Genomic DNA, 26,710 nt, shown 5'->3' with positions numbered 1-26,710 from the left:
AGTATATGCCTTCATAGTATGGTCATGTACAAGTAAGATACTTTGGGGTCTTAGTAATAAGATGCTTTGAATATGAACTAAGAATTCATTTAAATATCAGGGCTCAAAGAATTCATATCTCCTGTTGGTCACTATGCTTTCATCTTCCAGAATCACTTTCACTGGAGTCACCTTCTAGCAACATTATATACTCACAGGAAGAAATGACTAATTTCTATAATTTATTGACAATTTAAAAGTAATATTGAGCTAACCCAGTCCCACTTATTGTATTCTAGGCTTTTATTTCACTTTTTCATGAGCAGTTTCAGAATCAAAATCCAGAAAGCGCCTTGCTGCCCTTCTGTTCAAGTACTCACACGAGATGGAAACACACACTTTGCTCACTCTAAATCTACAAAGAAGCCATTTGAATCAGCAAGGAAGATCCTTCAGCCATCAGGTTCTTCCTGGCATGGTTTTCCCCCATAACTTGTAGGGCATTTTCCCTTCTTCTTTTACAAAACATCTTCAGGCTGATTCATCAAGCACTATTTTTTTAAAAAAAACACACAGTCAAACAACAAGTGAGAAATAATAGATACATTCATTACTTTGGTCTCCTTTTCCAACTGCCCTCTCAGTTCTTCAGTCTGCCGAGTGAAGTTGCTCTTTTCCCTGGAAAGTTGGTTTATCAGAGCTTCCTTCTCTTCAAGCCTCCGTAGGAACTCGCCTACAGAAAGATTTCACAAAAGTACATAATTACAGTCTTCCTATCTATTGCCTCCTCCACTTGACTTACTGACTTTAAGGGTAGCCAGAGTGACTCCTACCCACATATGTTTGATATTTAGGAAGGGTCTGAGAGTCCTATTATTCAGCAAAACCATAACAATAATCCTTTTCAGGACTCAGAAGGGAATCCTAAAGATGAACTGATTTTTACTAATAAGTATGAATCAATAACAGATGATATTAGTTACTATTTATTGAGAAACTTCTATGCTCTAGGTATTTAATGTATGTTATCTAGTTTAATTTTCATAACTCCTTGATAATGTAGGTATTATACTAACCATTTTGCAGAGGAGGAAACAGAGCAACTTAAATATGACTGAAACAGAAACATACACAGTTCGTAATTGGTGAAGGTAGATTCAAATGAAGTTCTTGAAGACCACATTCTTCTATACCATATTCCCTTGTTTATTATATGTGACTTTGTACACTTCTGTTTGTATAATTTTTAGATAATTATAACTTTTATTACCTCATTTGTAAAATGAAGATAACAATAAAAGATTCTTAATGAAAACTAAATTAGTGTGAATGTGTTTTATGGTAGGAAATGTGACCACGAGAGGCAGAAATTGTATCATACTCTAGTCTATCGTTCCTGCTTAACTTATCCTATTAATTATAGTTGGGCCTTCCATATCTGTAAGTTCTGCTTTGTGGATTCAACTTACAAAGGTCCTCTACAGTTTAATTCAATTCTGACACTATCTTCCTAGAGACAGTGTCAGATACACACACACACACACGTACAAGTATATATGTATATATATACATACACACATATAAATATGCACATACACATATATACACACCCATATGTACATGTATATATCTTATTATAAATCACAATATCACATACAATATTTTTAAAATCATATTTGTTAACATCACTGCTGAGCTCATCAGAAAAGTCCAAGAATTGACAGCCATCAACCTAATGATGGCATATACATGTTTTCTAAAATATAATTTTTACCTAAAAGCTCCTATTTTGTTATTGGCAAGAAACATTGTCAGTTGCTTTCCCTGCAGTGACACGTTTCCTTTGTTCATTTTTAAGAAATCATGTGCTAAACATGTGAGTCTAAATAAGCCTAGTTTGTTTGCCAGTCATTCCTTCAAGTAAAAGTGATACTCCCTGAAAAAACTGCTAGCTCAGCTCAGAGCTTAATCACACGTCTTACTCCAGTATGAAACAGGAGTTCTTCATGCATACTTCTTGTTTTGTCACACAGAATAGTAAAAATATATATACTCAAGAGTTGAGATGTAAAAAATTCATTTCTTCTGCTTCTTTAAGGACATCCTTAAGTGAAACTGACTTTTAAAAAACCTGTGAGTACATATTAGGGAATACAATTTTAACTAGTATGTTTTAGTGCTACTACCTTGACTTGTGATCAGGCTCTAGTAATTTTAATCATTGTGGCTTTTGCACCATCAATACAAATGGCAAAAGAATTTAAGTCGCAAATAGTATCTTAGTATTATACTAAAATAGCTTCAACCTCATAGACCCCCTACAGGCTCTTGAGAACCACTTGGGAGTGAAACAAACTTTAAGAGTATTTGGATGAAAATGTCTTGTGGCTTTTTATTTATTTATTTTTTGACAGAGTTTCACTCTTGTTGCCCAGGCTGGAGTGTACTGGTGCAATCTCGGCTCACCTCAACCTCCACCTCCCAGGTTCAAGCGATTCTCCTGCCTCAGCCTCCTGTGTTGTTGTTGTTGCTGTTGGTGTTTTGTTTTTTGAGACAGAGTCTCACTCTGTTGCCCAGGCTGGAGTACAATGGTTACCTACAGCCTCCGCCTCCCAGGTTCAAGTGATTCTCCTGCCTCAGCCTCCCAAATAGCTGGGACTACAAGTGCCCGCCACCACGCCTAGCTAATTTTTGTATTTTTTTGGTAGAGACAGAGTTTTGCCATGTTGGCCAAGCTGGTCTCAAACTCCATGCCTCAAGTGATCCGCCTACCTAGGCCTCCCAAAATTCTGGGATTACAGGCGTGAGCCACCATGCTGGTCCAAAAACATCTTATTTAAAAAGATTCTGAAGAAATATAAATGCACTAGCTGGTTGAGACTAATATATCATGTATATTACAGAGCCAGTAGCCAGTTACTGTGGCTTAAGTGATCACATTTACTATTGGTTTCCTCTGAAAGCAGAGAAAGCTGACAGGACAGGGCATGAGAAAGAAACTTTGGAGGTAACCACCAACAAAAACAACAACAAAAAAAAAACAAAAACAAATAAACAATCTGGAGCATGGACCCAGTGAGGGGAGGATAGGCTTGGATAAATTTGTACTTCGAATTTAACTTACACAAAAGCCAACCAAAAGGTAAAGTTAAAAAAAAGGAAGAAAAAACTCCTGCAGCCTAAGCAGAATTACCATCTCAGACCCACTTTCATTTTACTCACTACCCACTCATTTCCTCGTCAAAAAAGTGAGTAGAAAATTAATGCCAGTAACTAGGGGGAGACAGCCAATGTCTATCAAAACAGATTTTACACAGCACTTCCTTTAGGGCCAGACAACCAGGTATTCTCCAGTTTTGTGGCTGGACTGTGGAGCCTACATACCAACTAAATCGTAAATAGCACAGATCAAACTGGGGGCTTGGTAGCAAGGCCAGGTTTCACACACCCTGTGGTCAGTATAAGGAGAGTCCTATTCAGTGTCCTTAATAGAACCAAAAATACTTTCTTCTTCTAGATTTCCAGGTTTTTAGTTTTATCAACTAATTTTAATTTAGCCCTGACCCTAGATTTGGCATCTGGAAATAGAGGTGTCTACTGGAGGAACTGGGTTATATATAGCCCAAATGTGTTCATTCTCTTTTTAAAAGTGTATGCCACTTGGGCATCAAGAATACATTGCTTATTTTCATTGACCTAGGAATTCTATCTCTCAGAATATATTACTAAAACTGATTTTAGTTATAGATAAACATCTAGCCACATGCTGTTCATAGCAGAGAGGCAAGTCAAGTTGCAGGCAAGGTTAGGTATAGTCAATCTCGATGAATTAGAAGCAGTCATTACAAATGACCGAGTATGCAAAATACAAAAGCTTATGATAAATTGAAAAAGAAAAACCCCCAATAGATTGTTACAATGTAATAGATTGGAAAAACAGAAAAAAAAAATCCATAGTGGTTGACAGTAATGAATAAAGTATGGGACTTTTTTTACTTTTATTTATTAAATGTTTATGGAGGATCAATAAGTACCAGGCAGTGTTCTAGATGATTGACATACATCAATGAACAAAGACCCTTGACCTCATGGAGCTTATATTCTGACAGATGGAGACAAACATATTTCTTGTGTCAAATATGTAGTTTGTTTGAACTTAATAAATACCATGAAAAGAGAAGCACTTGAGGAAATGAGCTGACAGTATTCAAATGTCACCTTCTCAACAGAGTCTATATCTTGACTTGCCCCAGATCTCTACTTGATTAACCCTTATCCCCAAGTCTTTCCAGAATTAATAAGGTGTTCCAGGCAGAGTAAACAGCTAGGGCAAGACTCCGAGGTGGAGTATGCCTGGGGTGTACAAAGCACAGCATAGAGGTGGATGTGGCCAATGCAGAATAAGACAAGGGGCAAGTAGGAAAAGAGGTCAGAGAGAACGACGTCCAATCATGCAGGCCCAGGTAGCTGGCCATACAGACCACTGCTTTTACTGGGTGTAAAGACACATCTGTCTTTACACCCAGTAAAAGCAGTTATTCAAACATTTAAAATTCATTATCCAAACATTTAAAATTTCATTATCCAAACATTTAAATTTTTTTAAATTTAAATATTCAATGAGGTAGAAATTGTAAAAATGTCATGACTAGTAGACTGTGGTTTGCCCCTCCCATCCTTTGATCTTGAGAGTTGCTTCTGCTGATGGCATATTATGATTTTCTACTTCTTAGAAGGGAACTAGGCAGGGGTTCCCAAGTGGCACAGAGGTAACACTTTCTAGACAAGAGGCATGTGTGTGGCAAAGCTGTCTCAGAGGCTGCATTCCTCCCCTAGGATCTTCAGATGCCCACCCAACCTCAGCGGGTAGTTCATTATCTCAGTTGTGCCTCCATGAGTCTGCTGGGATTGAGAATTGCCTGTGAGTCAAGCAACATACTTACTTACCACTCTCACTCCACAGCTCTGTCTTTTGTGCTGCCAGGTCATTTGCCAACTGAGTCACCTTATCTAGCTTTGCATTTGCTTCATTCAAGCGTTCTTCATATACAGTACAGAGTTTCTCAGCATTTGCCTGTGAGTTGAGAAAGAAGGGCTGGTCAGGGCTCACAGAGGATACTCTGAATCAGCTGCACAAAGGAGGAGGGGAAGAGTGACTCCGGGGATCCACACACTCTCTTCTGTAGTAAAGAGCTCAGCCAGCATTGGGAGATCACGTCTTCTGATTCCAGCATTGGGAGATCACGTCTTCTGATTTCAGACTCTAGGGTCTGGACCCCAAGAAGCCTAAACTTTGCAGAGTACAGGTGTCACGGGAGACACCCAACTTCCTGGGTATTAGGATCCTTTCTAGAATTATTTACTTTTCTGGAGAAGGAAACATGTCAAACACTAATGAGGTACATGATCCTTTTCTAACAGTATATATTTAACTGTCTTTTCCACTAGAATATAACTTTTGTTAGGGTAGAGATCCAGTTTAAAGATATACACCCTGTTGTCTAGAATAGTGCCTGGCACATATGAGGGCAATATGCAAGGGCGGAGGGGCAGAGGAAGGGGAAGGAAGAGAGGTAAGAGAGGGAAGGAGGAGGAAGAAAATCTAGAAGGCTGCCCAAGCAGGATAGAAGAAAGTGGAGTATCTGAGCCACAACAGCCTAATAACCAAATGTGAGCTGCCAAAGCAACTGTACCCTCCTGATCACTATGGCTACAATCTCAAGATGACCCTAACAGGGTTAACACTTCAATCCCCAAACCCAGCTTCTCAGAATTGGCTTTTCGTGCCTGGAGAAAAAGATATGGCATTGGCCTTTGCATTTTCACCTGATTTAAGTAATCAATTTAATCGCCAGACTCTTGCCACACTCTGAGAACTCATGTTAGCGGTTTTGAGACACAAGATCCTCAGATAGGACTAAGAGCTGCCAAATGCAAGATGAGGTATCCCCTTTACATACAAATTAACTGTAGTTTGCATTCTTATTATTTATATGGTTAGAAACAGTAAAATTACATTGGTGGTGGACTTCCACGGTTCTACAGATTTTACATAGCTGTTTTAGTGAAACTCATGTATAAATTATCTTTTTATAATTTTTTTTTTTTTTTTGAGACAGAGTCTCACTCTGTCACCCAGGCTGGAGTGCAATGGCACAATCTCGGCTCACTGTAACCTCCACCTCCTGGGTTCAAGCGATTCTCCTGCCTCAGCCCCCTGAGTAGGTGGAATTACAGGTGCATGCCACTATGCCTGGCTAATTTTTGTATTTTTACTAGAGATGGGGTTTCACCATTTTGGCCAGGCTGGTCTGGAACTCCTGACCTTGTGATCTGCCCACCTCAGCTTCCCAAAGTGCTGGGATTATAGGCAATCTTCCAATGCCTTCCATCTGCCCCATCCTTGGCGATGATGATGACACTATTAATGACAATAGCAGGAGCAGTTAACATTTATTGGGTGCTTGTTACACACCCAGCTCTCTTCTGAGCTCTATGTTTTAAATCTCAATTAATACAGCAGCCCATGAGGCCTTTGTCTGTACAAAGAAAGTATGCTATGGAAATAGAAGAATTGGGAGACAAAGAAGAGATTATACCAATGAAATTTTGAGAAAACAGTGAGGTCTAGTGAGATGGTGAAAGCTGATGGTGAGCCTAATAGTTTCAATGTCAAACTAATTGTTATGATAGAGCAATGGCCAAAGGATCAGGAATGTTTCAAAGGTGATGCCTGGTTTAGTCCTCAGGAAAACTTTTGTACCAGCCAAAACCTTGGTCATCTCTAGCTGGAGCCTATGCTCTGTTGAAGATTGTTTCCTTCATGCTATGTTGCAGGACTTTTCCTTAGTTCAGCTAAAGACGGGGTTCTTTGTCCCCGGCCACAAAACTTCAGACTCATAGACAATTTGAATGATGAGTAAGACAGGGTTTTTTGGGGTGAAAAGGAAGAAAAGGGGGAAGGAGGGACTTTCCCAAGGCCAGAGTCCCTGCCTGAGCGCTTGCCACTCACAGCTTGAATCCCAGGTTCCACACAGGAAGAGGAGGGGCCAGGCTCCAACCCACAGCAAATGGCGTGAACTTTCCGAGGCTCCACTCCAGTGGGCAGGCTAGTTAGTTTCTCCAGGGACCCCCTCCCACCTGGCTGTCTCAATTACTAATGGCTATTCTCTGAAAGACTATTGAATTATGTCTTCTTATATCTCCAATGCGGTGTTATGTAGTTCCATTTCACAGATGTCCTACAGCACACCCAGGCTTGGTGTAAACAGACTTAACAGAGATTCAATGGCCAGTTTCTCGAATGATGCCATCAGCCTCACATAGGTTAGAGCATTAATGTTAAATGCCAGGCATGCTCAATTGTCCCCACTCTCCACTCCTAACTGGAAGAAAACTATAGTAGTGATCAATGTGGCAGTTTTTAGGTTGTCTGCATAGTTTATAATTATATGTTGAATTTGTTTGCTCTCACTTCTGAAAATGACTTTGACAGTCAAAGTTGGCATGCTCATTTTTTTCCTCACAATATCTCTCAAAAGTTCATATTGCCTCTTTTTATAAATGAGAAAACTGAGCACCAGAGAGGCTAAATAACTAGCCCAAATTTATACAGCTATTAAATGTCAGAATTGGAATTCGAACTGAAACTGTCTGTGCAGATGCACACACACACAGAAAATGTCAAATATTAGATTTCTAAGCATCTGTTGTATGAAGTGGTGATAAAGGAAATACTAAGGATTAATTGAATCGATGTCCTAGGTGGCCCAATTTGTCATGAATCCTGGGTTCCAGAGGAAAATGGATAAAAATAGGATGATTATGAAAACCATTTTTATCTTATGATGTCTCCAATAGTAAATGACCTGTTAACTGAGCCAGGAGGAACATATCCAGGTGTGAGAAATGGCATCTGTTTATGGCCCTGTATATGCTGTGCTATGCACCTGTTTGCTTAGGGTGAAAACGCACAGATCTCTGCAAGACAACTTAGTCAGTGGTGTGTGGAAATGGTAAGAAAAGGAGCCAAAGACTTCCCAGTTTTTCAAGAGAGGTCTCCATGTGGTGAAAGCCAGCTGGGCTGTGTGTATCTGTAGAGTGGGCAGCCCACTTGGACAGATAGAAAAAGCAGTTGCCCTTAGGCATAGCTTCACATGGTAGGTATCCACATAGGCACTGCTAACCAATGATATAGTGTTTCCATATATAAAGTATTTTCATAAACAGGATCTGCAAAAAGACAATTAGATTGTTTATCTAAAAGTGGCCTATACGGGGATATAGCATGCAAAATAGCTGTACCCTCAAAAGAATTTTTAATTTAAGCATAAGGATAAGCAGTATGTTTTGATACCAGGGATGGGAAGGTTAATAGAATAAGGCACGTTTATCTTATAGCTGATTCTTAAAATGATGCATAAAAATGCTGCCTCCCAGAAATGCAGGGACCAATGGGAATTCAAAATAATCAAGATAATTGTGAGATTTCCTGTAAGTTCTAAATCGCCCTGAGCCTCTCTGTCAGCATAATATGCTTTTGAAAATGCTTCAGTCTCCACTGTACCACTGAGCATTGACATTCTCGCCATTATAATTCAGAAAATGATAAAGTAAACAATTCAAGGAACAGTTTAGCCTAATGTATATGCCTATGAGTGTTAACAGAAACAATTTATCATGCCAACAAATATTTAAAGCAGCAATAGGACATGCTCACCAACAGACATACACAGGATTTGGAATTGAAATTCATCTCTTCCATAGAATTGTGTGACCTTGGACAAGTCACTAAATCTATGAGCTCCAAGAGGCACATGTAAAAGTCGATGCTAGTAATTGAGTGCACGGACTCTACAAAGCACTGTAGTAAACATGGAAGTGAGACCTACTTTCTGCTTTCAGTGTCAGCAAAGTTAAAAGACTAGATAATGCATGAGTATAAAGAGGGACCCCAAAAGTGCTAATAGGAACTCAAAAACAGGTAAGTCTATAATGCAGGAGGTTGAACTTGAGCATTCCAAAGAGAATAATTAGTTTGGAAAAGGCACATTGGTGTAAAGATAAATATTTGGTGAAAGGCAAGCTGAAATGGAAGGTCCATGAAACAAAGCAATGGGATCTATAACTGGCAAGACAGGTTGACTCTGATCACAGGTTACAGTGTACCTTGAAAGCAGAAGTTTGGAGTCCATTTTAAAGCAGGGACATAATTCAATAAATCCATGCTTTATAAATATTCTGAATACTTTATAAATATTAAATTGGGCATATAAATATAGGATGGTTTGAAAAAAGAAAGACTAGAAGCAAAAATGATAATTTAGGAAACCACTGCAGTAATATACTTAAAAGGTAGAGAGACCTATATGGGAATGGGAATGGAAAACTATGAGGTGATAAAGACTGACCTGCTGCAATAATTGACTGAAAAGCAAATAGGGAGGAAAGAAGTGGTTGAGGCTTAGAACCTGAGTTATAAAAAGAAACCAGGTGCCAGTGACAGAGATGTTCAGAGGAAGTGCCAGCTTCAGGAGAAATAAAGACAGATGGCAGGGATTAAAAGAGTAAGGAGGTAGTGAGATACACACCTACTGCTAGAAAAAGCCTGTATTCCCATGCACGGAACATTAAGAATCCTTCTGATGAGGGCTCACAAGAAGAGGAGACCTGTAGAGAGAGAACTAATCTTCTTAGAGATTAGTTGGATGGCTGTGATTACAATGCTGATAGTAATATGGACAGTAAAGGCAATTCTGCTGAGGTCTTAAATGGAAATGGGGAATATCCTATTGGAAACTGGAAGACAGAGCATCCTTATTACAAAGTTCCAAAGAACTTGACTGAACTATGCCCTAGTCCCTTGTGGAAGGCAGAATTTAAGAGTGATAAACTAGGATATTTGGTGGAAGAAATCCTTAAAGAAAGTATTCAGGGCTCCATGGCTTCCCTTGATTGTTTAAAACAAAATATGAAGAGAGAGAAATAAAGATGAAATGTATAATCAAAGAGAAGCAGAATTTAAAGATTTAGAAAATTCTCAGCCTGGTCAGATTGTGAAGAATAAAAAAGTATTTTCAGAAAAAACAAAACAAAACACTAAGGATGTAGACAACCAAACATTTGATAAGGAAATTAGTGGGGGTAGAAAGAAGATAGGTGCTATTCACCAGGACAATGGAAGAATGATCCTGGAGGCATTTCTGAGACCTTTGTGGCTGTCCCACCCACATAGGCCCAGAAGGCCAGGGCCTTGATGGAAACATGATTTCAAGAGAGGATTCCCGTGAGACTTCAGAGCTTGCTGCCCCAGGCTGCCTCAAGTCTTTGCTTCTTCCCACATGCCAGTGCAGTGCTCCTCTGCCACTCAGGCAGGCCCAGGTTCAGCTCAGGTCACCACTCTGGAAGGCACATGCTGTAAACTATAGCAGCATCCATACAGTGCTAATTCTGCAGGAGATATGGAAGCATAGCTCCTCCACCTAGATTTCAAAGGATATTTTGGAAAGGCTTGGGGTTCAGGCAGAGAATTGCCATGGAAGCAGGGCCACCACAGAGAGCTCCCACTATGGCAGTGGTGGAACTGTGAGGGCAGAGCTGCCCCAAACACCCCAGACTTATAGAGCCACCAGCATGCAACACTAACCTAGGAGTAGTCACAAGCACCCAACTTCAATTCCTGAGAGCTCCTGTCAGGGGGGCAGTGCTATGTGGGGCCCTGGGGACCCAAACTCCACCCCAGTATGTCCAGAAGGTCAGACATGGAGTCAAAAAAGATTATTCCCAACTTTCAAGATTTAATGTTGTTTGCTTTGTTTTATTTTGGGCTTTTCCCTTTGTTACCTCTTTTTTCTTTCCGATTTCTCTTTTTTAGGAATGGGAATGTCTATGCTACGCCTGTTCCACTATTTTATTGTGGAAACACATAACTTGTTTGATTTCACAAGCTCACAGCTGGAGGAGGAATTTGCCTCAAGATGAATCACGCCTTGAGTTTCACTCCTATATGATTTAGATGAGACTTTAGACTTTTGAGTTGATGCTGAAATGACTTAAGTCTTTGGAACCTACTGAGGTAGAATGAATGTCTTTTGCTTATGTGAAGGACATAAATTTGGGGGGCCAGAGGTAGAATGCTATGGACTGAATATGTCCCCTAAAATTCATATGTTGAAACAATCGCCAGTGTGATAGTGTTAGGTGGGGCCTTTAGGAGGTGATGAAGTTATGAGGATGGGAGCCTTCATCAATGGGACTGGTACAAGGGAGCATCTGTCCCTTTCCCCCTTTTGCTCTTCTGCAATGTGAGGGTGTAGCAAGAGGCACCATCTTAGAAGCAGAGAGACCTCACTAGACAATAAACCTGCTGCTACTTTGATCCTGGACTTTCCAGCCTCCAGAACTGTGAAAAATAAATTTATATTATTTATAAATTACCCAGTCTGTGGTATTTTGTTATAGCAGCAGGAATGGACTAAGACACACACACACACATACACACACACACACACACACACACACACACAGAGAGAGAGAGAGAGAAAGAGAGAGACTGTTTCTTTCTACTCAGTATGGTATTTAAAAGGAATTAATATTAAATATTTCAGAAACCACTCCATATCATTGGAGATATTCTACATTTTTCTGGCCATAGTCCATGGAGATCAAGCTTTATTGTCAGGCCATGTCTTTCCCAGACTTTATAAAATCTGTTCACAAGAAGAGAAGGTTGCAGCAACTAGTCATTTGCTTTGCTTAATCTAAGGTAAAGCTCCTCTCAACTACCAGAAGACAGGGTCACTGATAGCGATGACCTCATAGTAGCATTTGACATGACAGCTTGCAGCATATAGGCTAATGGGCTCAGTAAAGAAAGAACATGTGATGAACCTTTCTTATAGTACTGGCTGATTGAAAAGATGCCAGAGGGGCCGGGCGCGGTGGCTCAAGCCTGTAATCCCAGCACTTTGGGAGGCCGAGACGGGCGGATCACGAGGTCAGGAGTTTGAGACCAACCTGGCTAACACGGTGAAACCCTGTCTCTACTAAAAAAATACAAAAAGCTAGCCGGGCGAGGTGGCTGGCGCCTGTAGTCCCAGCTACTCGGGAGGCTGAGGCAGGAGAATGGCGTAAACCCGGGAGGCGGAGCTTGCAGTGAGCTGAGATCCGGCCACTGCACTCCAGCCCGGGCGACAGAGCAAGACTCCGTCTCAAAAAAAAAAAAAAGAAAAAAGAAAAGATGCCAGAGGACATGAGGGAGAAAAAGTTCCCTCCTCTCAGCAAAGCTGTTTGTGTACACCATTCATTCAGATAGGCTCTAGGAGTATCCAGGCCATCACTGAGGAGCACTCATAACAAAAGCCATTTTTCTTTTTTTTTTTTTTTTTTTTTTTTTTGTTGAGACGGAGTCTTGCTCTGTCGCCAGGCTGGAGTGCAGTGGCCGGATCTCAGCTCACTGCAAGCTCCGCCTCCCGGGTTTACGCCATTCTCTCGCCTCAGCCTCCCGAGTAGCTGGGACTACAGGCGCCCGCCATCTCGCCCGGCTAATTTTTTGTATTTTTTTAGTAGAGACGGGGTTTCACCGTGTTAGCCAGGATGGTCTCGATCTCCTGACCTCATGATCCGCCCGTCTCGGCCTCCCAAAGTGCTGGGATTACAGGCTTGAGCCACCGCGCCCGGCCCAAAAGCCATTTTTCAAGAGAGACATAGATAATGGCTTCAGATTTCCAGCTCACTTACTTGTGCCATCACTAAAAAAGTCCATAAGGAACACGGATTGGAATTCTGGTAAAACCAGAAGCCACTGTCAGGTCACATTCAGGTGATGGCTGTGTGACCTTAACAATGACAACTAAGGTCAGGCCTGATCTATTCCATCTGAAGAACTATATTCTTCATTAGAAAATACACTGAGCCACTAAGCCGGCTTATTTTTCTTTTCCCTCCCCTCCCATTTCTTCCTCTCCCTACTTCCGTGTTCAAAAGCCCATGAGGATGGATGGGAGTATTTACCTTAGCCCTTGTCATCTGCTCAATACGGGTCAGGAGGTCATCTACTTCTAGCTGCAAGTCACTCTTGTCTTTTTCCAGTTTCTGCTTGACCTGCTGTAGATTTTCTACCTGGCCCTCGAGCTCAGCCAGGCTGTCTGCATGTCTCTTCTTCAAAGATGCAGAAGTTGCCTCAAAGTGCAGCGTGGCCTCCTCCATGTCTCGGCGCAGCTTCTGGAATTTGGTTTCCTGTTTCTTAGTTATTTCCAGCTGAGCCAAACTGGCCCCTCCTACCTCCTCCAGCCTCTCATTCAAGTCAGCCAGGTCTTGGGTGAGGTCAGCTCTCTCCTTTTCCATCTTGGCTCGAGTGGTCCTTTCAGCTTCTAGTTTCTCTTTCAAATCCTTTATTTGAGCCTGTAGCAAGAAATAATTTTGATTTTTACTAAGCACTTGTAGCAAGAGCTTTACTCTATTTTTTTTTTTTAATCACAAAGCTAACATGAACCTTTTGGTTCCCAATTTATAACTAAAGAAAACAGAATACACAGAAGTTAAGTGATTTGCCCCAATTCAATACCAAGACCAGAATTCAAATTTGCAGTTCTGCCAAATTGCTCAGCCCCTGATGACGGGCAAGCTCATTAAATTATATACATGGAGGGGAAAGCTTAGTAAAGAGCACTTCCCAAAGAAACAGGAAAATATCTTTCATGTGACAAAAAAGTGTTTAAGAGCATTCATAAAAATTGGAATGGTAAATTTTATATACAAAAATCTTCCTCATCTGAAATTCGTTTATCTGATCTCAACTATTTAGGACTTGGGCAAAAATCTGATCAATAAAATGAACATCTTCAAGTTCAAGCAATTTACTTGTAAGAAACAGCCTCAATTTAATTTTTACACACAATTCTAAAAAACTTGGTTACTTGGTTTTCTAGTCTACAGGAGATTTCAAGGAAGAGATTTGAAATAACAAAGGAGAGTTGGTGAAGGAATGTGGACTACTAAAATAAGTAGAGACACGGTATCATCAGAAGCAGGATTATTGGAAAAAGAAGTGATAACAACTCTCAGAGCCCCAAGCCCTTTTAGTACAGGTCAAATAGGTCTACAAATCCTGATAACATCACTGTATTACAGTACAATGAAGCCATTGATGTTACTATCATCACCTTAAGTAATTAGGCATAGATTAGGATGGGGAGAAAACAAGATAGAAACTGTTTTAGAATATGTTTTCCTTTCCATTAAATAAGACTACTGTGGCTTAGAAAAAACTAATTTCTAGATTGTATCAAATAAGTAGTCTATCAGTTCTATAGATGAAGTATGACAGAAAAGGTGCTTAAAAAAAAAAGTATGATTTCCACATTCAAGTAACCATGATCCTCTTCCAACTGGTTATCATGGGATCCAAGAAAATATTTATCCCAAATAATATCACCATTGAACCAAACATTTCTGAAATGTTTTGTCAGAAATAATATTTAGAGAACTTTTTGAGTCATCAAGGTAAGGAAATTTGTCTTTTGGATATATTGAAAAGTTTGTGGGTTTTTAAAATTTTTTTTAAATTTTGGATAAAGTCAAGAGTCATTTGAAGACAAGCCTGATGAATATGATAACCACTTGGAGATTAATAGCATGTCTGAAACTAAAATATGTTTACAAAACATTGAGATTGGTTTTCTTATTTGGCTCAAAATATCTCAGAAGATAAATATCAGAAAGAGGTTCCAAAATTATTTTGAGTCATGGTTATATTACTAAGATATTTATTTAGCTCCAAAGGGAAATTATCCATCTAAATGTGTGTGTGTGCATCTGTGTGTAAAATTACTTTATAACATGGTCATATGCTATAAAACTCACATGGTCTAAAACTTATAAATAGTTATCCATTATCAAATAATGTTTTGAGGCCACAAGTACCTATATAACTTACTGATTTTCAATTGCCTTCTAATCACAAAGAATAATCATCATAAAATTTAAATTGCTAACACTGAATGCATACCATGGGTCAGGCTCTGTGCTTACTACTTAAATATATTGTTGCATTTAATAATATTAGCTCAATGGTTGCCAGAAGGATTCATGAGTGAAAAAAAAACAAGTTTTGGATTTTAGCACAATGCCTGGTTCACAGCAAGGATTCAGCAAATTAGCTATTCATTTATATTATTCTTGCAAGGAAATGTAAGCTTAAATCCATCTGTGGAATGCCACAATTTCCCTTCTTAACCACTGTTCTTTTCTGCCTCTGCCTGTGATTGGCTAAGGATATGAATACCTTGGCAGAGAATTTGTCACTGACCCACGAGTCATCACCCATGGATCTAAATATAAGTACACAGGCATATTTGATAATTGATTACCTGAAGCTCTTTCACCATCTTCTGAAGCTGAGCTACCAGGCCTTTCTCATTCTCCACTTTTGAATTCATCTGACTGTTTTCTAATTCTTTTCTGTTTAGAAGAAGATATCAAATACAATTGTTCAGAATAATAACATTTTGTTTAAAGTGGTTAGAATTGTAATATTCCTAACACAAAGAAAAGATACATGTTTGAGGTGATAGATATCCCAACTACCCTGATTTACTCATTGTACATTGTATACAGGTATCAAAATAGCACATGCACTCCAAAAACATGTACAATTATTATAAATCAATAAAAAACACAACCAGGCTTTAACCAAAAGTAAAAACACCATTTTGTTTAAATATTTTTTTAATTATAGATATAATACAATAATTCATTCTCATTTTAAAACTTCAATGATTATGCCTACATCTGAAGTTTTCGTGGCTATGATACCTGATATGGTTTGTTTATGTCCACACCTGAATCTCATCTTGAATTTCCACATGTTGAAGGGGGGATCCAGTGGGAGGTAATTGAATCATGGGGGCAAGTCTTTCCTGTGCTGTTCTTGTGGTAGTGAATAAGTCTCACAAGATCTAATGGTGTTATAAAGAGGAGTTCTCCTGTACAAGTTCTCTCTTTTTGCCTGCACCATCCATTTTAGATGTGCCTTGCTCCTCCTTGCCTTCCACCATGATTGTGAGACCTCCCCAGCCATGTGGAACTGTAAGTCTGTTAAACCCTTTTTCCTGTATAAATCACCCAGTCTCGGGTAACTCTTTATCAGCAGTGTGAAAATGGACTAATATAGTAAATTGGTACCAGTAGGTGGGGCATTGATGAAAAGATACCCAAAAATGTGGAAGCGACTTTGGAACTGGGTAATAGGCAGAGGTTGGAACAGTTTGGAGGGCTCAGAAGAAGAAAGAAAAATGGGGGAAAGTTTGGAACTCCCTAGAGATTTGTTGAATAGCTTCAACCAAAATGCTGATAATGAAATGGACAATGAAATCGTAGCTGAGGCAGTCTCAGATGGAGATGAGGAACTTGCTGAGAACCAAAGCAAAAGTGGTTCTTGTTATGTTTTAGCAAAGAAACTGGTGGCATTTTGCCTCTGCCCTAGAAATTTGTGTAACTTTAAATTTGAGAGAGATGATTTAGGGTATCTGACAGAAGGAATTTCTAAGCAGCAAAGCATTCAAGAGGTGACTTGGGTGCTGTTAAATGCATTCAGTTTTGTTTTTTTGGTGTTTGTTTGTTTGTTTTTGAGACTGAGTCTTGCTCTGTCACCCAGGCTGGACTGCAGTGGCACAACCTTGGCTTACTGCAACCTCCACCTCCCAGGTTCAAGCAATTCTCCTGCCTCAGCCTCCCAAGTAGCTGGGACTACAGGCTCATGCCACCATGCCCAGCTATTTTTTTGTCTTTTGGTAGATGAAGGGTTTCACTGTGTTGCCCAGGCTGGTCTCTCACTCCTGAGCTCAGGCAATCTGCCCACCTCGGCCTCCCAGAGTGCTAGGATTATAGGCGTGGGCCACTGCACCCCGCCTGCATTCAGTTTTATAAGGAAAGCAGAACATAAAAGTTTGGAAAATGTGCAGCCTGACAATGTGATAGAAAAAAAAATCCCATTTTCTGAGAAAAAATTCAAGCCAGCTACAGAAATTTGCATAAGTAACAAGGAACCAAATGTTAATCCCCAAGACAACTGGGAAAATGTCTCCAGGCCATGTCAGTGGTCTTCGCTACAGACCCTCCCATCACAGGCCTAGAGGCCTAGGAGGAAAAATTGGTTTCGTGGGCTGGGCCCAGGATCCCCGTGCTGTGTGCAGCCTAGGGACTTGGTGCCCTGCGTCCCAACTGCTCCAGTCATGGCTGAAAGGGGCCAACATAGAGCTTGGGTCATGGCTTCAGAGGGTGCAATCCCCAAGCCTTGGCAACTTCCACCTGGTGTGGAGCCAACAAGCACACAGAAGTTATGAATTGGGGTTTGGGAACTTCCACCTACATTTCAGAAATATGGAAATGCCTGGATGCCCAAGCAGAAGTTTGTTGCAGGAATAGGGCCCTTATGGAGAACCTTTGCTAGAGCAGTGTGGAAGGGAAATGTGGGGTTAGGGCCCCCACACAGAGTCCCTTCTGGGGCACTGCCTAGTGGAGCTATAAGAAGAGGGCCACTGTCCTCCAGACACCAGAATGTTAGATCTACTATCAGCTTGCACCATGCACCTGGAAAAGCCACAGACACTCAACACCAGCCGGTGAAGGCAGCTGGGAAGGAGGCTTTACCCTGCAAAGCCACAGGGGAGGAGCTGACCAAGACAGTGGGAACCTACCTCTTGCATCAGTGTGCCCTGGATGTGAGACATGGAGATCATTTTGGAGCTTTAGGATTTGACTGCTCTGCTGGATTTCAGACTTAGATGGGGCCTATAGCCCCTATGTTTTGGCCAATTTTTCCCATTTGGAATGGCCGTATTTATCCAATGCCTATACCCGCATTGTGTCTAGGAAATAACTAATTTGCTTTTGATTTTACAGGCTCATAAGCAGAAGGGACTTGCCTTGTCTCGGATAAGACTTTGGACTGTGGACTTTTGAGTTAAAGCTGAAATGAGTGAAGACTTTAGGGGACTGTGGAGAAGGCATGATTGGTTTTGAAATGTGAGGACATGAGATTTGGGAGGGGCCAGGGGCAGAATTATATGGTTTGGCTGTGTCCCCACCCAAATCTCATCTCGAATTTCCATGTGTTGTGGGAGGGACCCTGTGGGAGGTAACTGAATCATGGGGCAAGTCTTTCCCATGCTGTTCTCATGATAGTGAATAAGTCTCACGAGATCTGATGGTTTTATAAAGAGGAGTCACCCTACACAAGTTCTGTTTTTGTCTGCTGTCATCCATATAAGATGTGACTTGCTCCTCCTTGTCTTCTGCCTTGATTGTGAAGCCCCCTGAGACACGTGGAACCATAAGTCCATTAAACCCTTTTTCCTGTGTAAATTAACTAGTTGTGAGTATGTCTTTATCAGCAATGTGAAAATAAACTAAAGTCATACCCAATCCCTGCTTTCCCACTAGAAGAAATTACCATTATCCTTCCAGAAATTTAAGTACTGACATATGTTTGTGCTTACATGTGTACACGTAGCTGTAGAGTTTCATTTTCCTTACTGTGATAGAATATCACATACATTTGCATGTACAGATTAACAACTTGATTGGTATTAATATATTATTCATTAAGATATTGATAAGAATAGCATTTATAATATATTAAATATGGATTTAATATTAAATATTGTTATATTTAATATTTTAAATATATTATTGAATTGAGAATTTTTTTTTTTTTTGAGTTTCACTCTTGTTGCCCAGGCTGGAGTGCAATGGTACAATCTCAGCTCAGTGCAACCTCTGCCTCTTAGGTTCAAGCAATTCTCCTGCCTCAGCCTTCTGAGCAGCTGAGATTACAGGCACGTGCCACCACATCTGACTAATTTTGTATTTTTAGTAGAGACAGGGTTTCTCCATGTTGGCCAGGCTGGTCTTGAACTCCTGACCTCAGGTGATCTGCCTGCCTCCGCCTCCCAATGTGCTGAGATTACAAGCATGAGTCACCACACCCAGCCTGAGAATTTATTCTTATCAATATATTAAGCTTAAAAATCTTAAGCTATTATATTTTAAGATAATTATTATATTATTATTAATTCAATAATATATTTTTCTACACAAGCCTACACGGAGTACTCCATTTAAAAATTAACTATGGCATAGTATTTCACAATTTAGACATTCCTTAGTTTGTGAATTTCACAATAAGCACTTAGGTTTTCCTTAATATTTTGCCTTTACAAATCACACTCTTCATAACCATGCCCCTTGTATATATGAGAGTGTTTCTCTAGAGCGGATACTGAGCAGGAAATTGCTGGGTAACGTATAGGTAAGTGCTGAAAAATAAGATAGCCCTGTCCCTTGCTCTCCACTAACAGTGTGAGATCATTGCTTCTCTACATTTATTCTTAATATCAGACTTCTGAAATTTTCTTAGAAAATAGACTACTATTTCATTGTTTTATTTGCAATGCCCTCATTTACTAGTAATGACTGCATCTTGTCAACTATTAGTATCTTTAAATGGTCAATAAATCAAATGGACTGACTGACTGTGTTATTTGCCCATTTTTCTATTAGGTGTGTTCATCTAATTATTGAGTTACAGATTTTCCTTGGATCTTTGACACTTTTTATATTTGTTACAAAGTTTTCTCTCACTTTATAACCTGTCTCCATTTTATTTGTATTGGCATTTGCCACATGTTTAAAATTTTGATGTCAAATATATCAATGTCTCCCTTTTGTCTTTGGCTTTTTGTGACTTGCTCAAGAAGACTTAGCCTGTCAATTTCCTAAGACTTGTTGACTATATTTTATTCTAATTTTTTTTTAAGTTGTGGTAAGAACACTTAACATGAGCTCTACTCTTAAATTTTTAAGTACAAAATGTAGTATTGTTAACTACAGGCAAAATGTTGTAAAGCAGATCTCTAGAACTTAATCATCTTATATAACCAACTTTATACTCATTGAACAGCAGCTCTCCATTATTTCTCCCTCCTCCCAGCCCTTGGCAAGCACTTTTCTATGAATTCGTTTCTATGAATTTGATTATTTTAGATACCTCTATTGGTGGAATCATGCAGTCTTTTTCCTTTTTGTGACTGGCTTATTTCCCTTAGTATAATGTCCTCCAAATTCATCCATGTTGTTCCACATGGCAGGGGTTTCTTTTCAAGGCTCAATAATAGTCCATTGTGTATGTATATTTTATATGTGTGTATATATATATATATATATATATATATATATACAGATGTATATATGAATGTGTGTATGTGTGTGTGTTGGGGGTTTTTCATTTTTAAAATTTTATTTTTTATTTCAATAGGTTTTTGTGTATATGTATGTATGTGTATACATATATATACATACACACACACACACACCCCACATTTTCTTTATCAATTCATACATCGGTGAATATTTAGGTTGTCTCTACATATTGGCTATTGTGAATAATGTGACATCTTCTAATGGTTTTATGGCTTTGTTTTGACATTGAGTTCATTAGTGCAACTGAAGTTTGTGTGTATAAATTGTATGAGGTAGCAATTTCTCTCACCTCAAGAAATTAATAGCCAATAATTCCAATACCATTTACTACATCTCTTGTCATTGTTAATTTGAAATGCCACCTTTATCACTTATTGCTTCAAATATACATAGGTCTATTTAGGGGAAAAGTTTTTTAATAAAGTTACAACTTTTTAAAAATATGGATTTCTAAAATGCTAAAACTCTTGACCTGTGGCCTACATGACATAGAGTATCATTTACACTTTGCTGCTTATCATTTGTACTGAAACACAATCTTCACAACTGAATGCTAAGGGAACTCTATCATCATTTTGTTTTAATTATTCCATTCCATTCATAAGGTCACCTGTTTCATCATTCTAAACACCTATTAAGCCCAGTAACTTATTAGCAGAATATGAGTCAAGCTTCACCAAGAGCATGTATAATAGCATATATGTATATACCAACAAGAAAGCCAGACGCTCACAGCTGGTCAACGGACTCTCTTCTCTCTTTCACTGTGGGCCTCAACCATTGATATACTACCATCCTTAATGTGGCCTTTTTTGAGACAGAGTCTCGCTCTGTTGCCAGGCGGGAGTGCAGTGCCATGATCTCGGCTCACTGCAACCTCCGCCTCCTGGGTTCAAGCGATTCTCCTGCCTCAGCCTCCCAAGTAGCTGGGACTACAGGCGCATGCCACCACGCCCAGCTAATTTTTGTATTTTTAGTAGAGATGCAGTTTCACCATGTTGCCCAGGATGGTCTCAATCTCTTGACCTCATGATCCACCCACCTCAGCAACCTGATCTATCTTACTCTTCATCCTCACTGTTTTCCTCTCATATTTGGTATAATCTAAATAAATTTAACCCTAATGGTTAAAAGAAAAAAAAAGTCTAGTTAAACAGAGGAAGACGACAAAAGGGAGAAGGTGAGAAAACCCATGTCACTGACTAATAGAACTAAACTGAGAAAGCCGTCTTGCTCCGAGTTCCTTGGGGTGTAAGGAATCCAAATGAGTTGAAAGTTCCCTAATTTTGATCATTTTCATGGCTTGTTTTAGATTTTAAGGTTTAATATTTATATAGTAAATTATTTCACCAAAATTCCTATGTAAATATTAAGTTATGTCTGACAAACATATATTAATTAAGTAATCAGAGAGTATGTAAGTCTTCACAAGAGGATTTTTTTTTTTTTTTTTTTTTTTACGTTTTATGCCATTGGTCTCATGAGTAAAAAAGAGAGTCATTTTTATTTTTTTGACTTACAGCTGCAAGTTCCCAATAGTTTACATCTCATATACCTTACACCATTCTTTCTCATTTGCTAGTCAGATACTTTCCTCTTTATGTCCTTCCAGATTATGCATTTAGTCTCTTTGCAACTATAAAATAAAGTCCGGAAAAGAAAAAAAAAATCATTTCCTAGGTTTGTTATCCTTGCCTTGGGTCTTGAGCTATCTGGCCCTGGAGTCCTAAGGATAAATGAAACAAGAAAGCTGTTCCTTGTAATATAAGGTCTCCAAGAATCTCATGTCAACAGAAAGGTGGCTTACTTCCTTAGCTCTTCTGCCAGGTGTCGCTGGCTGCTTTCCAGGTTCTCCATACTTTCCTGATTCAGCTTTAAATCGCCCTCCAGTTTGTGCAGTTCCCTTTCACAGTTAATTCTCGCTTTTCTCTCCTGCTCAAGGGCACCCTCAAGCTGACAAAAGGAGACACTATTTAGTCAAATAAATAGGTAGAGTTTATACTTCACTAGATGTGTTCAGTAACCACTTACCTTCTGGAAAAAGAAAGACACAAGCACAAATTCTATAAATGATGCCCAGTAACATAGATATTTCCAAATAAATATTGCGTATGTCAATAGGTTAACAAAAGAATCCAGAAATCACAGGGATGGAAGAAAACTTTAGAAATTACAGAATATGAGTTCTGTCTTAGGGAAGGAACCAACAAGAAATGGCCAGTGAACCCTTGATTGATCTCTTTCCAATGATAGGAAGCTCACTTCTTCACATGGCAGCTCATTTCACGGGTGGATAAGTCCATTTACTTGGGAGTGCTTCTTCATAAGAAGCCAAAATATTCCCTGTAAATTCTATCCACAAGCACAAGCTCTGCTCCCTGGAGCAACACCAAGCAAATCAGTTTCCGCATGATCATCCTTAATAATTTGGAATAACCCTAGGCATCACTGGCCCATTCAAACACATTCTCACATGGCATGATTTTTAAGCCCCGTCACCACCTTGGTACCCTCTTCTAGTTCATAACATCATGTCATATTCTGGTTCCTCACTAAATGTTCTCCATCAGAATATTCCAGTTTTGTATGGATTAGTATTGCCAGGAATTATATAGAGGTTAATTTTCCAGGAAGCTAGATAACAGTCACAATATGGCTTTTTATTGATTGATACGTTTACTTTAAAACAATGGAAGATACGCTCTGTAACCAGCCAAAGAGATGAAATTCAAATTGGGAGGGAGGGAGAAATTCTGGAAAGGATATATGTAAAAATCAGAAAGTAGATGAACACTGAGTCCTGGGGACTGAAAGTCTGTGTCCCCGCCAAATTCATACGTTGAAATCCTAATGCCCAGTGCAATGGTGTTGGGAGGTGGGCCCTTTAGGAAGTGATGAGGGCATGAAGGTGGAGCCTCCATGAATGGAATTAGTCATTATAAAAGAGAACCTGGAGAGCTTCCTTGTTCCTTCTGCTATGTGAGGACACAAGGAGAAGTCACCCTCCATAAACCAGGAAATGTGTCCTCACTAGACACCAAGTCTGCTGGTACTTTGATTGCAGACTTCCCAGTCTCTGGAACTGTAGGAAATAAACTGCTATTTATTTGCCACCCAGTTAATGGTATTTTATTATAGCAGCCTGAATGGACTAAGACACCAGGAGAGAATAAATGTGTGGGTGTGTGAGTGTGGGCAGGTGTGTGTGATGTGCATATACACGCACATATATAAACACCCAAAAATCCTTATGCTGAGGCTTTGTGAGATATGTAATTAGTGGAAATAGGAAGAAATGTAACACAACGAATAAGTAATAGAAGAAACTTATATAGAGGCAGGAAGAAAGAGCAGCAGACAAGGAAAAAAAAAAAAAAGACCTAACCACCCTTGTCAACAATTTTATAAAGGCTACACTTTATAAAAGTGGGGACTACTATGAGCATAAATGCATAGCATACACTATGTCAGCTGGGGTGGGAAAAAGGAAGAATTATTAACCCACACATTGAAACTGGTGTGAAACAGTTTTATTTCACAGGGCATTTAGAGGCAAAACAGGGGCATCATCTCTAGAATCTTAAAAGTAATTTCCAATAGTGTAGGTAGAACACAGCTTGTGCCTCATATATCTTTCAACCATAAATAAATCTCAGCACACCACTGGAAACACACATGGCCTTTAAAACAAATCCTTCAACACCAGTGTCAAACAAAGTACCAGCATATCTGTGGGACAAAATACCAGGTTCCGTGGGAGATACGGGAAAGCCAGTCACCTAGAGTGATAACCCTTTACCATTCATCTTACTGTTCTTTTCCTACCGTACAGGGTTGAATGAAAGTTGCATTTAAAAACTGACAGATTATATGCAGAGACCTCTCTTATACTGTCGTGGTTTTGTGTATAAAAAAATAACCCTTTTATTCTCAATAATCAGGAAAACCATGCTACTAGGTTTTCCTGAAACTGTCAAGATAAATTAATGAATTAAAAACTGGAGTTATGTATATATGTAGATAGATAGCTAACCAACCAGATACACCGTTACTGACCTCAACAACTTGCTGTTCCAGCTTCAGATTTGCTTTGCTCAGGCTGCTGAGCTTCTCCTCCTCCATGTGCAGGTCATCTAGGGTCTGCTGATGGGCCTCCTGCACAACTTTGGCTGCTCTGTTAAGTTTGCTGATATCCTCATTTAGAAACTCTACTTCCTCAGTCAGGTTCTTGACCTGTGGGAAGAAGATGACAGCTTCATTAAAGCCACTGCTGGAAAGTTGGGCATAACACTGAGGGTCATCTCCTTTTGTCGTCCAGAACAACACATGAGGTATCCAATGTCATAAAGAGCTGTATTTAGCCAAGTTCCTGATACACTTTCTAAAGCTAAATTTAGTTTTTCTCCCACAAAAATGATCCGTTATCTGTCATGGTCAAGAAATGGAGTATTCTGTTTAAACATTAATATGAGTAAATAATTAACATTATTCATAATTATTTAACATTATTAATATGAACTAAATTGGATGGCCAATTTAATTCACATTATTATATAACAGGAACAACACTAAAAGCAATTGCGATTTCTTTTGAGGAGTCATGGCATGTACCAATCGCGTTGTGCCTCAGTATCCCAAAAAAATGGCAGTTAAAGAAGGGTTCCAGCTGATAAAATATGCAAACATGGAAGTTGACTGTATCAGGCCCATGTGCTTTTTATGAAAGGGAATCAATAAAAATAAGAGTGCTGTTTAATAGCCTGCCAAAATTACAGTGTCACTTTGGAGACTGTATCAGAGGCTTGATGCAGACTCCTCACTGTCCTCAATCTACACACAGATGCGCAAGTTAAAAACCTCAAACAAACTCAGCCAAAACAAACAAAACAAAACACGAAAGCCCTTAACTAGAATTAAAGTGACATCTTCAAGGTCAAACTCCAAATCAATGACACAGCTGGGGACTCAGGCACATCCCGAATTATCTTTTAGCAAACCATATCATACTCACTCTTTTTCCAAAAAAAAAAAAAGGGTTTTTACAGGCCCCATGAAACCATTTTACTCTATTATAGAGTTCAGATGCAATAGGATTGGAACAAATGAAAATGTTTCATTTGGGAAGTTAAATAAGGTTCCATAAGTTCAAACTGGAAATCTGAATTGGGACAGCATAGTTTATCAGACCCTATATTTTGTGCCAGTTCTGACTCTCAATGCTGTAAAGTTGCAGGCCACTGTGTTAATGAACTTAAATAGAGCAAGTCAGATACCAAAACCTGATTTGAGAGTGGAATTCTGGCTGCTAGGCCTTCTAAACTAACATTATGGAAAAAGTACCTTGTGCTCTGTAGTACGTTTCTCCCTCTCTGACTTCACCAACATTGTTTCCAAGTCATCGATTTCTTTCTTCAACTCCGAACATTCATCTTCGAGTTTCCGCCCCCTGGCAGTCAGCTCAGAATTTATCTCCTCTTCTTCCTCCACCCTCTCCGACAGCTCTTTTACTCTGGCCTCCAGCTGGATCTTGGATTTAATCAGCCACTCGCACTGCTCTTCAACATTTGCCAGTGTCTCTTGCTCCTGCCATGATGAGGAGAAAATTGTTGCCAACAGCTGGAAGTAATTTATCAGCTAGGCGAAAATGCTGCTTAACACATAGCAAAGAGATAATTGCCTGCCCTCTGCCCAGCACTTTCACCTACCTTTCCTAAACAGCTGCAGTAATATTCCCAGGTCCCTGATCCGATCACTGAGAAGTGGAGAAGTTGCTTGTGTTTGGAGGTGCTTTCGATCTCTCAGGCCAATTCAGTAGATTAGATTACCTCTTCTAAAGCACTTAATAGAATCCTGGTGGCCTAAAGGAGCTAGCATGCCTCCAAAAATCAGTGGTGTGCTGCTTAAACCACAGCTTCTGGAAACATCCATGCGGGCACAGAGTTTGAGGTAGATAACTGCTCAAAAAATCATCTTTTAAGAAAGCAGAGTTCCCTCAGAATATTGCACTATAACTATTACAAGTGCACGGATGTATGTGTTTAATATACATCTCTTCTAATAAACTGAGCTGAGTTACATGTTTTTTAAATTCATAGGCTAAATTTAGAATTCATAAGTTTATTTGCAAGTCACTAACTAGATTTCACTGTTATTTCCAACTAAAATTTTTGCCTCAATGATTCTGATAGTACGAAGTTACACAAAGAGCCTATAGTACTCTTTCCTTTATCCTTGCACAGGCACTGCCTCCAGCTCTTATTGGGTGACCCATTGTTCCTGTGTTATGGGTCAAGTAAAAAGTAAAGGGGGTTTTTACTACAGAGCACCTTTCATAACTTTAAGCCCCTCTAACTTGTCTTCTTTAGAGGCTGAATAAAACCTCTTCTTCATAAGCAAGTTCTTAATTGTTGTTGGTCTTGCTGTAATATAACTTTACATACATTTTCATCTTCCATCTCTAGACCTCATCCAT

The 26,710-nt window shown here is 39.4% G+C and overlaps 1 protein-coding gene across 1 annotated transcript in view; it reads right to left on the bottom strand.

The window, feature by feature from the left end:
* MYH15 (myosin heavy chain 15) overlaps positions 1 to 26,710 on the bottom strand; it is a 130,481-nt gene that overhangs the window by 33,111 nt on the left and 70,660 nt on the right. The window contains 7 exon segments of the mRNA XM_033201821.1: positions 594 to 712; positions 4,927 to 5,053; positions 12,991 to 13,380; positions 15,348 to 15,438; positions 22,046 to 22,191; positions 24,295 to 24,471; positions 25,579 to 25,821. Coding sequence (XP_033057712.1) covers positions 594 to 712; positions 4,927 to 5,053; positions 12,991 to 13,380; positions 15,348 to 15,438; positions 22,046 to 22,191; positions 24,295 to 24,471; positions 25,579 to 25,821 — 1,293 coding nt within the window.

The sequence above is a fragment of the Trachypithecus francoisi genome, unplaced genomic scaffold (genome assembly GCF_009764315.1).
Source record: "Trachypithecus francoisi isolate TF-2019V2 unplaced genomic scaffold, Tfra_2.0 Lachesis_group0, whole genome shotgun sequence".
Classification (NCBI taxonomy): Eukaryota; Metazoa; Chordata; class Mammalia; order Primates; family Cercopithecidae; genus Trachypithecus; species Trachypithecus francoisi.
Note: the sequence above shows the minus strand (reverse complement) of the source record. Positions and strands in the feature narration are given on the sequence as shown.